The sequence below is a fragment of the Lacerta agilis genome, chromosome 3 (assembly GCF_009819535.1).
Source record: "Lacerta agilis isolate rLacAgi1 chromosome 3, rLacAgi1.pri, whole genome shotgun sequence".
Taxonomy (NCBI): Eukaryota; Metazoa; Chordata; class Lepidosauria; order Squamata; family Lacertidae; genus Lacerta; species Lacerta agilis.
Genome location: NC_046314.1, coordinates 94912390 through 94926442, shown reverse-complemented (window position 1 = coordinate 94926442; position 14053 = coordinate 94912390). Strand labels below are relative to the sequence as shown.

The 14053-nt window shown below is 43.9% G+C and overlaps 1 protein-coding gene across 2 annotated transcripts in view; it reads right to left on the bottom strand.

Moving 5' to 3' along the window:
* Positions 1-14053, bottom strand: part of KCNH1 (potassium voltage-gated channel subfamily H member 1) — a 218599-nt gene that overhangs the window by 188757 nt on the left and 15789 nt on the right. For both annotated transcript variants that reach the window (XM_033144832.1, XM_033144833.1), the window contains exon 2: positions 64-187. In XM_033144832.1, coding sequence (XP_033000723.1) covers positions 64-187 — 124 coding nt within the window. The remainder of the gene's footprint in view (positions 1-63; positions 188-14053) is intronic.

Sequence of the window (14053 nt, the reverse complement as noted above, 5' to 3'; positions counted from 1 at the left end):
CCGAGCAAGAACAAAGCAACATTTGCAAGTTACTGAACGGAAAGCAAATCTGCCCTGAAATACCTGCAGGTGCTGCTTTTTTGCATAACTTCTGCTCTGTGGTATCCCGAGAGCTTGCAAAATCCATCATTGCTGTACACAATGGGCCAATCCACTATCTGGGCATTGCCCAGGACAAAATTGGTATCTGCTTGAGAAAGAAGACATTTATTAGATAAAACAGCTGCATGGCACAGTAATGGGTTAGACCACAGACTCCCCACCCCACATACATGCGCATGCATGCATGCATGCATGCATACTCACTCTGGGGGCAAAGCAGTTCCCAGCTCTTTGAGGCTCTTCCTTATTCTATTCAAGGACCAGATTGACACCCAGCTCAGCAATGCTCTAACTCCCAATGCTCCCCCCCCCCAAGTCTACAAAAGTATATTTTAAATTTCCCTCCCCAAACTCAAACCATCCAATCGAAGTCAGTCTCAGCAGATATGCATCCTTGTGAATGAATGGACTCGCAGCTTTTTGGTCTATGTTCTTATACATCCCATATCTGCACAAGCCTGTCCAGGGCAGTTCAACAACAGTACAAGACTGCCTCAGTGTTTGACCCCTCATTCGCTGGCTGCTGTTGTGCCCTATCTTCCAGACACTGTCAATTCATTTCACTTTTAATTTGTACGCGCCCTTTCTGCATTACTATGCACAAGGCGGTCTACAGCAACAAAATATACAACAAAGGACACACATCCAATGATAATTTGATCCAATGCAAAAGAAAGTCATAATAAAACATAACTTTTAAAATGGAATGACTTCTATTAAATAAAGTAATATTCAATAATCTTTTAGAATACTATAGTACACAATAAAATTAACCCCCAAAACATCAGCAAATAATAAATTGGATCCTCTTAACCAAGGGTCCACATTGCGCGTGGGCCACAGGACACCCTCCACCCAGCTAGGGGGTGGGGCTGAGTCCCACGCCGTATTGATGGCCCCACGATCGTGCCAGGACCTTTCGGCCAATTAGGGAGCAGTGGCATGATTGGGGGGCCTATTTAAGCGACAGCACAGCGTGTGGATATCCACTTGCTTTGCACCACCGAACACCCGCCCACCAGCCCCCTTTTTTCTTTAGGTGTTTTTTTTTTTTTTGGCCTTGCTTTGGACTCTGGTTGGTCGCCTGTTTTGGAACAGGGGCTGGGTAGGAATTTTTCCATTTGGCAGATTGGCACTGGCCACTTGGTTTTTGCCTACCTCTTAGCAATCGTCACAACTTTGTAAGGTTTGGCAGTTACCGGTAGGCATTGGCTTGGTGAGGTGTGGGGAGGGGAGATGCGGCCATCACCTGCCCCTACAAGTTCAAGGGTATTCCCTTAAAGGAATCTGGGGGGTCTGGATCTCGTCCGTAAGCCTGTGTAGGGGCTAGGGCCATACCATGACCCCGCAGGAACCCTGGAATAGAGCTCGAGTCGATTGCCATCAACGGGGCTTCCTCTTTTGGTGGTTTACCCTTACCAGACTCCCGGCACGGTGGGCAGGAGTTGGATATAGACTATTGATGCCAATGGCTAAGCCAATACCACTCACATTTCTGTAATCAATAAAGTTGTGGCCTAAATTTGCCCATTAACACTTAAACTAAAATTGTGTCTTTATTTTCCGGGGGGGGGGGTGACTTGTGCAAACAGAAATTCACTCTTAACAATTACAATAAATAATTATTAAGCCATGATCAATAAAAAAAATAACTGCAAGTCACAATGCATAAAATACCACAATACATACAAAAACCATGAAAAAGGTTCAAATTGAGAAACCAAGACATACAACTTATAAAACTATCCTCCCTCCCCGCTCCCCGAACTCCTCTTCTCCCTTCCCAGCTGCTTCTGCTGTTCTTAAAGTCATGGCCTGGGAGAGGCTAGTGGCTCAGCCGGGAATGACTGAGGGTGGGGGGGAGGGAAGTCTCTTTCCCTCTTCTTTGCACTTCCTTGCTGAGGAAGCTGACTTCTGCTGCATCATTTTAGAGCCTTTGTGTAGGTTTTCTTTTGGTGGGACGAATGTGCTTTCTCTCCCAGGTGCCTGCCATGACCACCACGGAAAGCAGTGCTCATCAGACGAAAGGAAGAAATGTTTAATTATCGCAACTTTTGGTCTTCATAGAATTGTAGAGTTGGAAGGTACCCCCCCCCAAGGGTCATCTAGTCCAACCCCCTGCAATGCAAGACCTGCAATGCAAGAAAATTTTTATTTGCCCCCTGTTCATGTAGGCATGGAGCACCGTGGGCTGCTGTCATGGTTTTCTCAGAAAATGAAGAAGATTCTAGGCTGCAAAGCCTCTGTCAAGCATGGCTTGACATCCACCAGTGAAGCTTTTCTATACAGAAAAGCGTTCTGAATCAACTGATAGTGTTTGGTATAATGCTGTCCATGCAGAAATGTTGCACTTCAATCCTTGTATCCCTCTGACCATTGTCACATCTTACTTCTGTCACTGAACCATCACGCGCAATGTGGCAGTCTATGAGCTTTGTCGGGGGTGATAACCTTATCTATAGCTTGCACACCCTTCGCCCTTCCTTGGAATGTGTAAGAAGGGCTTCTGTAATGCTTCTTTATCCTCACCACCAGAAGAAGAAAAAAATAGAAAGTAATCTTTTCCACTGGATGTGATTTCCTTCTCTTTTCTAAATATTTTAGTAGCTTGGAAACCAGCTGGTCAGCTGCACAATTCTACATTGTTTTTTGCGGACAGCGGGATACAGATCTGTGCCAAAGTCCAAGCTGATCCACAAACGCAAGCCTACTCCTGTTCAACAAACAGCCTCACCAAATGTTGAAGGAACACCATGTAGTTATTTGATAAGAATATGATAAATCATGAAAGATCGTTTTCTGAAAAATCAGTTAGCATCAGCTCTTGCCACTAGGCTTTGCAAGTACAGTGGTACCTCGGGTTACAAACACTTCGGGTTACAGGCTCCACTAACCCAGAAGTAGTACCTCGGGTTAAGAACTTTACCTCAGGATGAGAACAGAATCACGCGGCAACGGCAGTGGGAGGTCCCATTAGCTAAAGTGGTACCTCAGGTTAAGAGCAGTTTCAGGTTAAGAACAGACCTCCGGAACGAATTAAGTTCATAACCAGAGGTACCTCTTTACCAGCAATCAGCTGATTGACAGCACTTGAAAAGTCCTGAACCTTTCCCAGCGTGGTTTTATTTCAAACCAGGAGGGCAAAGGAAAATGTTTCACCTGGTATCATGATGACACCAGGTGACTGGCAGGTAGGCGACCTCACCCTCCTGTCAAAATGGCCTGCAGGAGCTGAGGAACCCCACTTCTGCCCTACAGAAACATGCCATTGCATGAAGGATCAACTGCCTCAATGGGTCTAGAGTTGACTCAATCCTAACAGAAGACTCCTGGCATCATGAAATAGATACCTAAAGGAAACAAAGCCTAGCCAGACTATTGCTGTGACTAAAGAAAGAAGGATAATCATTTTGAGGGAAGAACATTATGAATCAGGTTTGGATCTCTCTCAACTAATACTTTGTAGTCCATGATCACATCCTTGATTACGGATCAGGAAAGGACTATCAGGAGTGTGCTAGCTTGATTTTCTTTTTTGATTATCTCAAGATGAAAATTATCTGATCTGTCCATTGCAATTTCAGGAACCCTTTTGAGCTTCAGAGACCGTGTGTTCAGATATATTTTCATACTGCAGTTATAATGGCGGTTATTTAGAATTCTATTCACTGGTCTTGAGCAACTCATTTAAGAAGTCCAGCACATTCAAATCTTTTCCAAAGTAAACTGAAAACTGGCATGCAGATGCTAAATTATTGTACTTTTGAGAGAGAGAGAGAGAGAGAGAGAGAGAGAGAGAGAGAGAGAGAAGGTTGTGTCTTACCGTAGCATAATTCTTTGGTCAAAGACTAAGAAAACTTGTTCAAAACTCAAGTTGAAGTGTTTAATCTAACCTTTATCAAAGTTTTTATTTTGCATAGTTAGCCTCTATGTTGGTGATAATCTCAGTTACTAGAGAGAAAGGCATAGTCCTTTTGAGGGGTGGAACAACTGCATTTGTAATTTTATAGTTTTTGTTATATTGCATTATGTCTTACTGTAAGCCACCTTATTTATTTTTTTAATAGGAAAGCAGGGCTTATATATTAAGCTAAAACTAAACAACATACCAGTAGTCACTTTGGAGACTAGTATGAAAACCTGTACATCTTAACATATATATATATTCCCAACTTGGCTTTCAGTACTCAAAAAAGAAGCATCTGTATATTTCACAGTAGCAATTAGCAGAATAAATGGTGGAAATGTTCATGCAGGCAACAACTTTTGCAGCAGATGGGCTAAAACCCCAAACACCATAAACTACTTTATCCGTAAGTAAAATCTGGAAAACCAATATCTTTTTTCCTGGCACATTATATGCATTATACTCTGGCTGGGAAGAAGAAGAAGAAGAAGAAGAAGAAGAAGAAGAAGAAGAAGAAGAAGAAGAAGAAGAAGAAGAAGAAGAGGAGTTTGGATTTGATATCCCGCTTTTCACTACCCGAAGGAGTCTCAAAGTGGCTAACATTCTCCTTTCCCTTCCTCCCCCACAATGAACACTCTGTGAGGTGAGTGGGGCTGAGAGACTTCAGAGAAGTGTGACTAGCCCAAGGTCACCCAGCAACTGCATGTGGAGGAGCGGAGACGCGAACCCGGTTCCCCAGATTACGAGTCTACTGCTCTTAACCACTACACCACATTGGCTCTCCAGGGAAGCAGGAAGAGTTTGTTGTCAGCATGGTCCCTTCACTAATCATTTCATTACATTGAATATATCTTCCAGCCACTTGGAGCCCTACTCCCCAATTAGGTAAAAAGTGTGGAAATTAGGCTTGAACTTTCTGCCTTCAAATGTATACTACAAAAAGAACTACAAAAAGACTAGAGGAAACTTTGCAAATGTTAGCAGGGCAATTAATTGACTGCCTAAATCCACTGAGATGCTGTTCCCAGATTTGCAATCATGGATATCATTTAATGGTAAGGCGCTGGGTATGTCCTAGCATGCACTCTCAGTTCCTGTGGGGCAGCAATGAGACCCAGTAGCGTCCCTTGTGAGCTGGATATTCACTCAAGAGTCCTCCAGAAATCTCTAACTTAGTTTCAGGAGCTCTGCTGTGTTGCTCAGCGTACGGTGTAGAAAGGGTTCCTTGAAGATCGAGCTGTGTGCACACAATTGGCTTAAAACACAGCTAAGTTGTTCCTTTTCTAAATTTGAGTCAAAGCTGGCTTGGGGGAAATGCATCAGTACACAGTATTTCATAAGGAATGACAGAACAGATATGAAATGTGGCTAATGCAATGTGTGCACTTCTTCCCAAACTAGCAGTTTGAGCGCGTACATAACCAGAACGTTTGGAAACCACTGTCCTACAGCAAGTAGGAAGAAGCGGAGGCTCCGAATCATTCTTATTCCCAAGGGTAGCTTACCCTGTTTACAGCAAAAAAGAGAAAAAGAAACAAGCATGTCCTTTTAGCACAGCTCCATAGCACTACGCCTCCATATCTGTATTTTTAAAAGGCCGCCCACATTACATCTCACGACATATTTATTATTGTCAACAGCAATTTCACCAAGTGAGAGACCCAAATAAAAAGAAGCATAAACACTCCTGCCTCTGAACTCCCCTCTTTTCCTGCCGCCATCACCTTTTTTTCTCCATAAAAGGCTTTCGTTGTGCAATGCGCACGTGGGATTCAATCAACACGTCTTTAGTGATGTACACCCACTGCCCAATTGCATTTACAACAGGAAAAGTGATCTTTATACTCCCTTTGGAGTAAAACACGGTGACAATATAACTGCAGGACATTTTAACTGCTTTGTTTCTCTCAGCCTGTGTTAAATCCCCTTAGTTTTTCTCTAGCTCGGTTGCTGGTCTTCCAGAAACAATAAAGCACATTAGCACTTACTATGATTAATTAAGCCAAGCCACTTCTCCTTCTTGGAGCCCATCCCTCCTGGAGATTTATGTTCTCCTATTAACTCTATCTCACTCCCAATATGAACCAGTGTAAACTTCGAATTGCATTCCATCCTAATTGTAATGACCATGTCAGAATGTCCTATTGGTTTTGATGTCCACAATATCCAGTTAAGAACATCAAAACAGGAGCAGATGGATGGATACTGGGGTCCAGTACTGAGCCTGCAGGATCTCTCTATGGACATAATTTCAGATTAAGGGGCAAGGAACAAAAGTTTTCAGTACCAGGACAACATTAAAGACCTGCTATTGGGTGCACTCAGGGTTAAATTGTGAACACTGCGTATTTTAACAGAAATTGCTGTGGTTAGTTGCTGTCTTTTTATACCAAAAGAACTATATAGCAATATAACTAACAGGTTATTCTCAGTGGCCAGTTAAACCCTGTGAAGAAGAAGAGTTTGGATTTGATATCCCGCTTTATCACTACCCAAAGGAGTCTCAAAGCAGCTCACATTCTCCTTTCCCTTCCTCCCCCACAACAAACACTCTGTGAGGTGAGTTGGCTGAGAGACTTCAAAGAAGTGTGACTAGCCCAAGGTCACCCAGCAGCTGCATGTGGAGGAGCGGAGACGCGAACCCGGTTCCCCAGATTACGAGTCTACCACTCTTAACCACTACACCACACTGGCTCCTAGGCAGTCAAAATCGGGGGGGGGGGGGCTTGCAAATTACAGTATGTCCTAATACATAAATATGTATAAACCAGTTTTATTTCAAGATCAAATCAATTGACACAATGGTGCCTACTCTGTGTATCTGGTAATCCGGCACTGGTTACTCTTTTTTGAAACATGGATTTCATAGAATCATAGAGTTGGAAGAGACCACAAGGGCCATCCAGTCCAACCCCCTGCCAAGCAGGAAACACCATCAAAGCATTCCTGACAGATGGCTGTCAAGCCTCCGCTTAAAGACCCCCAAAGAAGGAGACCCCTACCACACTCCTTGGCAGCAAATTCTACTGTCGGACAGTACTTACTGTCAGGAAGTTCTTCCTAATGCTTAGGTGGAATCTTCTTTCTTGTAGTTTGAATCCATTGCCCCGTGTCCGCTTCTCTGGAGCAGCAGAAAACAACCTTTCACCCTCCTCTATATGACATCCTTTGATATATTTGAACATGGCTATCATATCACCCCTTAACCTTCTCTTCTCCAGGCTAAACATACCCAGCTCCCTAAGCCGTTCCTCATAAGGCATCGTTTCCAGGCCTTTGACCATTTTGGTTGCCCTCCTCTGGACACGTTCCAGCTTGTCAGTATCCTTCTTGAACTGTGGTGCCCAGAACTGGACACAGTATTCCAGGTGAGGTCTGACCAGAGCGGAATACAGTGGTACTATTACTTCCCTTGATCTAGATGCTATACTCCTATTGATGCAGCCCAGAATTGCATTGGCTTTTTTAGCTGCTGCATCACACTGTTGACTCATGTCAAGTTTATGGTCTACCAAGACTCCTAGATCCTTTTCACATGTACTGCTCTCAAGCCAGGTGTCACCCATACTGTATTTGTGCCTTTCATTTTTTTTGCCCAAGTGTAGTACTTTACATTTATCCCTGTTAAAATTCATCTTGTTTGCTTTGGCCCAGTTCTCTAATCTGTTAAGGTCATTTTGAATTGTGATCCTGTCCTCAGGGGTATTAGCCACCCCTCCCAATTTGGTGTCATCTGCAAACTTGATCAGGATGCTCTCAAGCCCATCATCTAAGTCATTGATAAAGATGTTGAATAAGACTGGGCCCAAGACAGAACCCTGTGGCACCCCACTAGTCACTTCTCTCCAGGATGAAGAGGAGCCGTTAGTGAGTACCCTTTGTGTTCGGTCAGTCAGCCAGTTACAAATCCACTGAATGGTAGCCTTGTCCAGCCCACATTTTACCAGCTTCTTTACAAGAACATCATGGGGCACCTTGTCAAAGGCCTTGCTGAAATCAAGATAGGCATTTGGTACCCATGTCTAATATTTGGCCCATTAATTAATAGCAATAGTGACTCAGTGTGCAAGATCAGAGATGGGGCAAAATGAGGAACTGATTTTCATGATTATTTTAACTCTTCCCCCAAGATGACCCTGCTGCCCATTCAGTGGTTTTTCAAGAGAAGTTATGCTATAAATAAATAAATACACATTTTTGCAATAGGACAAACATATTGTTGAGAGGATGATGTAGCCTGCCTGTCCATTCTTGCAAGGCATTGTGGCAAAAGAAACCACAGCAGAGGATCAAAGCAGGGGCAATTGGCTGGATTGTGCTGGCAACAAGGACATATTCCCTCCCCACAAACATTCGGAATAAGGGCATTCTCCGGTCTATTTATTTGAAACCCTTCTCACTACAGTTCCCTCTGTTGGGAGACAGAGTTTTGTATGCTATGTAGCCTGCCCATCACTCTCTAAGCTACCATGCCACCCTCAGGAGCAATGGACGATGTTGTCACATGCCCTTTGTTGAAGTAAGCTTTGCCTTCTGCATATAGAATGGGGGCGACATCTTATTCTTAACCCCAGGCAGCAAATGTCTTGGGGCAGCCCTGTTTGCCGGTGAACCTGATTTCATTGTAAAGATGGTGAGCCTACTAAATCTGCCCTTTCTAAAAACAATACACAAACTGGAACACAAGTCCAAGCATCTCTGAAATTTGCACACCTCTGAATTTTGCAACAGGGTTCCAGACAAGTAATATGTACAAAGTTGCACGCACTACAGAAAAAAGAATGCTTATATTGGTGAAAGTAACCTGCAAAATGCATTGCACTAGGCTTTGCAAAAATATGTTTATTAGGAAAAATTCATGCAAAAATGATTGCAATTTTTGAGAGGTTGTGTGTGTGTGTACATAGTGCTTTTTTCTAAAAAAAAATGTTTAGGGGTATGTGTTCCCTTGCGTCCCCTCAGAAAAAAAGCACTGTGTACCTGTGTGTGTGTGTGTGTGTGTGTGTGTGTGTATTATTCTCACGTGGCTGCAGAAATGTAGACAACGGGATGTATGATATGAAAAATTAGAAAGAGGGAGAATGGAAACTGACGGCTCCAACTATCCATTGCTAGGCAACAGCCAGGACTTTGGGCTGCACTATAATCCCAACTGATGTGAAAGTGTGGCCTAGACAACACCAAACACTACCTAGAGGCTACGCACTGTAAGGGAACACGGGTAGTGTTGACAGTGGTGGCTGGGGCCCACTGGGCCCCCCACTCTCCTCCCTACTGAGTTCTTTTTTTAAAATAATTTTTTTATTTGATTTTTGAAAGTATAATCATACAGCTGAAGAAAACCAAAACAATTCAAAATCCAAATATCGAGATTACGCTGAATCTCTTGACTTCCCCCCATCCCTTCCATGGGTCCTAATGATAATATTTACAACTGCATATCAATACTTATCCGAATTTTTATCCTTCTAAATTATCCTTAGTTTCCGTTACTTTACAAGTGTGGTTAAAATCCTGCCAATGTTTTAACCTGCTTACAGTGGTCCCTGCTGAGTTCTTAAAGGGCAACATTAAGACTGAGGAGGAGGGAGCTGACATGAAATAGCACCCATTAGACTAGTTGTAAGTAAGAAGGCCCTTCCCTCAGGCGCTGAGATCAGCAGAGGGGGCCCTCTTGGCAGTTCCTTCACCCTCAGAGGCTCGGAGTGGGTCATGACTCAGGAGAGGGCCTTCTCTGTGGTGTCCCCTCCCCACAGAGGCGTGCCTGGCATCTTAATTGTACAGCTTCCAGAGAATGCTGAATATGCAGCTTTGCCCTGGCTTTTGACACTTGGGGCCTATATTTTAGGGCTCACCTTATTTTCACGATTGTGAGTTGTTTTAAACTGTCTTTAGCATTGAGTTTCACTGTTGTGGCCCACTCTGGGAACTAAGGGTGAAAGATGGGTTGGTGTGACAGTGCCCCATCTGCCCTAATGGAACAGCCGCTACTAAATGTTGAACAAACCAGATTTCAGGGAAGCTTCTCTGCCATTACTAACTTTCTCGCGAGGAACGTTAGATTAGCTTACTTTCACAGGTTTTAGGAGTAGGGTTGCCATATTTCAAAAAGTAAAAATCTGGACACAACAGCAAAATCTAAAAAAAAAAAAACCCACAACTTTTTGAGCTAATTGTTAGTAAATACTGACTTGGATTGTCCACCCAGACACAGTTTTGAATGGCTGAATGCTGGCTACGTATGTCTGGGAAATTCCAGACATATGGGAACCCTATTTAGGAGGGCATTAATCTGATACTGGGAAGCCGGGTGGTGCTGTGGGTTAAACCACAGAGCCCAGGGCTTGCCGATCAGAAGATCGGCGGTTCGAATCCCCACGGCGGGGTGAGCTCCTGTTGTTCAGTCCCTGCTCCTGCCAACCTAGCAGTTCAAAAGCACGTCAAAGTGCAAGTAGATAAATAGGTACTGCTCCGGCGGGAAGGTAAACGGCATTTCCATGTGCTGCTCTGGTTCGCCAGAAGCGGCTTGGTCATGCTAGCCACATGACCCGGAAGCTGTACGCTGGCTCCGTCGGCAAGTAAAGCAAGATGAGCGCCGCAACCCCAGAGTCATCCACGACTGGACCTAATGGTCAGGGGTCCCTTTACCACTTTACCTTTAATCTGATATAGCACCACAGTTTTCAGGCTGTGCTAAAACTGATTAATGAAGGCAAAACTGAGACTTATGCAGTCGGCACTTCTTATGGCATCCATCCCGTGAAGAAAAAAAGTCAGATAATTCTAAAGATTTCCGCACAGGCACATATTTATTTTTTTCTGGATGCAGAAAAGATATTGGTAGGCTAAGGTTGAACAAAGTTACAGTCTGTGCTCTCACCCACTCTTCTGAGAACAATGGATAAAAAGAAAGGGGGAAAGGTTGCTGCTCAGAGTCCACATCCTTTCATAGTATTTCTTGATGGTAAAACATCTTGGAGGAGATTGATTTTTATTTTTATTTTATTTTTTTAAAAATGGGTCCTTTTCAAATGGAATGATTTGCCACACAGTGCTAAAAGAATTGAAAATAGGTGTGTGCTGAAACGTGTGACTACAACAAACCCTGGCAGCCTCTATTTCTACAGCATTATTACTAAAACATAATGACATTCTGCAGCAAAGGTTTAGAGACCTCAGATGTATGTCTGGCTGGGCCTGTATCCATAAAGAAATACCAGCGCTGATTCACATGAAAGACAAATGCCTACTTGAGCGAGCAGAATTCAGAAAAGCTGTCTTGTACTTAGCAGGCAATCTTGCTGAAAACCGAAGAAGCCCAGTGTTTGAGAGGTACAGTACCAGTTTTGGAAGCACCAATTTGATGAGGCAACAGAAATAGATAGATAACTTGCAGGATGAGCCAATGGCCAGTGTCTGCGTCTCTTAAGACTGCATACTCACAACATTTTAATCTAGAGTCAATGGAGACGGAATTAGGTTTCCCTGCCTGCCTCGTGCCATGCAGTCCACACAAAATCTAGATCTTTTGCATACATTTGTCTCCTGAAAAGCACTTCTTGAGCAACTGGTTTCATTCTGAAAATAAAAGCTCATCGTGGATCATTACCCCACAGTGTGCCCATTTGAAAACAGGTGTAGGCAGTCCCAACAATGGGAGAAGGCCATCACCTGCCCAGAGGTGCTGTGGGTGGGCATCATATACCAAAATTGCAATCACCACTCTCTCCTGGGCTTGTGGAGTGAGGAAAAGGGAGAGTAACCTAATCAAGATGAGGGTTTTCAAATGCCTGTCAAGTAACCACACCCAAACTTGTGGAAGGCAGGATCTAGTACAGGGGTCAGCAAACTTTTTCAGCAGGGGCCCGGTCCACTGTCTCTCAGAACTTTGGGGGGGCTGGACTATATTTGGGGGGGGGGGGAATCAACGAATTCCTATGCCCCACAAATAACCCAGAGATGCATTTTAAATAAAAGCACACACTCTACTCATGTAAAAACACCAGGCAGGCCCCACAAATAACCCAGAGATGCATTTTAAATAAAAGGACACGTTCTACTCATGTGAAAACACGTTGATTCTCAGACCGTCCGCGGGCCGCATTTAGAAGGCAATTGGGCCACATCCGGTCCCCGGGCCTTAGTTTGGGGACCCCTGATCTAGAATCAACCTAGATTGAAATCAACATACTGAAGATGATCGTGAGTGATTCCGGATTGAGGAAAAACTGCATTTCTGTGCCACAAACAGGTCAGTGAGTATGCAGCCTTAGTTGGGATTTGCAATGGGGCAAGGGCCGTTGTTTTGTCCTGTTAGCTACTGTAGAGAAGATAAGAACGACTGAGAAATCACCACTGATACAGAGTGTAAGCAAGCGGCAAAAAACTCGTTCAGCTTTGCTTTGCTTTTTTTTTTAGTGTGGGGTGTCTGATGGGGAATTTGGGCAGCGGCAAAACCTGCTTTTTTAAAAAAAAAAAAAAAACCACACCTTCTATGTCCCCTCTCTTCCTTTCAAATAGAAGAAACCCTGCCTTGGGCCCGTGTTATCAGCGCTGCCAGAGAGCTATATAAAAAACAGCACCAATAAATCTGAAAACCTGCATGAAGCCTGAATCGAGGAGTCAAGGTTCAATAGGCAACAAAATCCCCTTGTATCTCCTGTCAGTAAAAAAAAAGACAAAAAAAATGGTTTTTAAGAAAAGAAAAGAAAAGAGAAAGCTGCATGTTTCTGAGAAGAGTCCTGGGATACGCCTCAAGCAGGGGGCCAAGCCCTCACAGGCCGTGACTATAGACCTGGTAGCATTGTTTTCCTGCTTCCTTTGCTAAGGAGACAGCTCAATGGAAGAGAGATGAGAAAGGATTGATTCTCCCTTGCCAGATTGCTCCCTTCAGGAAGTAGAATTTGCAGCAAGCAGAAATCATTACGATCCCCTCACTCTCTCACAGGCCTCAACACAGCAGAAGGAGTAAGGAAAGCTATATCAGGCAGGCAGGAGAACCAGGAGGCAGAATGTCAGCTAGAGATAAGGAATAGGTATGGCCCGAGACATTTTGCAACCTGAGTCAAAGGTGGCCCACCATCACCCATCCTATGAACAGTCAGAAGCCTGCCAGGCTAGCATTTGAGCCTGACTTCAACACCATCCTTCACCTCACCTGAAGGCAGCAGACTATCTTAGGGAGCTCAGGCATGGCACAGACAGCATGGCACAGACATGCAACTTGCCCCCTAGCAAAAGCCGCCTTAGTTGGTTGCCTTACTCTCTCTGTTGCTTTCTGTTGGCACTGACCCATGGCAGGGCCTTATTGGCGACAGCCCCCTGTTTGTTGAAAGCTCTCACTAGTGAGGTACAGTCTGTCCCGCTCTTTATTAACTTTCAGATTAATTGTTAAAAACCAAATTCCTGTTTATTCAGGCATTTGATAGCTGAAAGTTTCTGTTCCTGGCAACCTTGAAATGGGGGCAAGTGATTGTTTTTAGTTGGATTGTTTTTATTTTATTGTTTTGAAGCTGATATGTTTGTCACTCTGGGCTCCTTTGGGAGGAAGGGTGGGTCCCCCAGGTATAGGGGGGTATATAAATTCATAATAATAATAATAATAATAATAATAATAATAATATGCATTTAATAAATACAGATAAATGATGGTGGAGCTAGCCCTGCCAAAGGCGAATAAGGCCCATGAGCACTGCTTTTCTTAGGTCCCAAAACCTCTCTCAAGGAAGCAGCATGCAGACATTTATATTTTTTTAGGGCAAGTCTGACGAGTGAAGCAGGATGAGGCAGCAAGACAAAGACTCGGGGCTGCACCACACGCACTTCAAACTGAGGAGGTGGGGATGTCATTTAAAAATAGAAAGTTCCATCATGTTAAACGAACAAACCTCCCCGGCTGACTCAGCTTGAAAACACACTCCAGTCTGCTTGGACTCACCAGTTGCCACAGGCTTGCGTCTCCATCCCAATGCAGGATATTTAATGGGAATGTAGCAAATATTTTACCACACACCCCAAATATTTAACTATAACTTACTGCAAGTG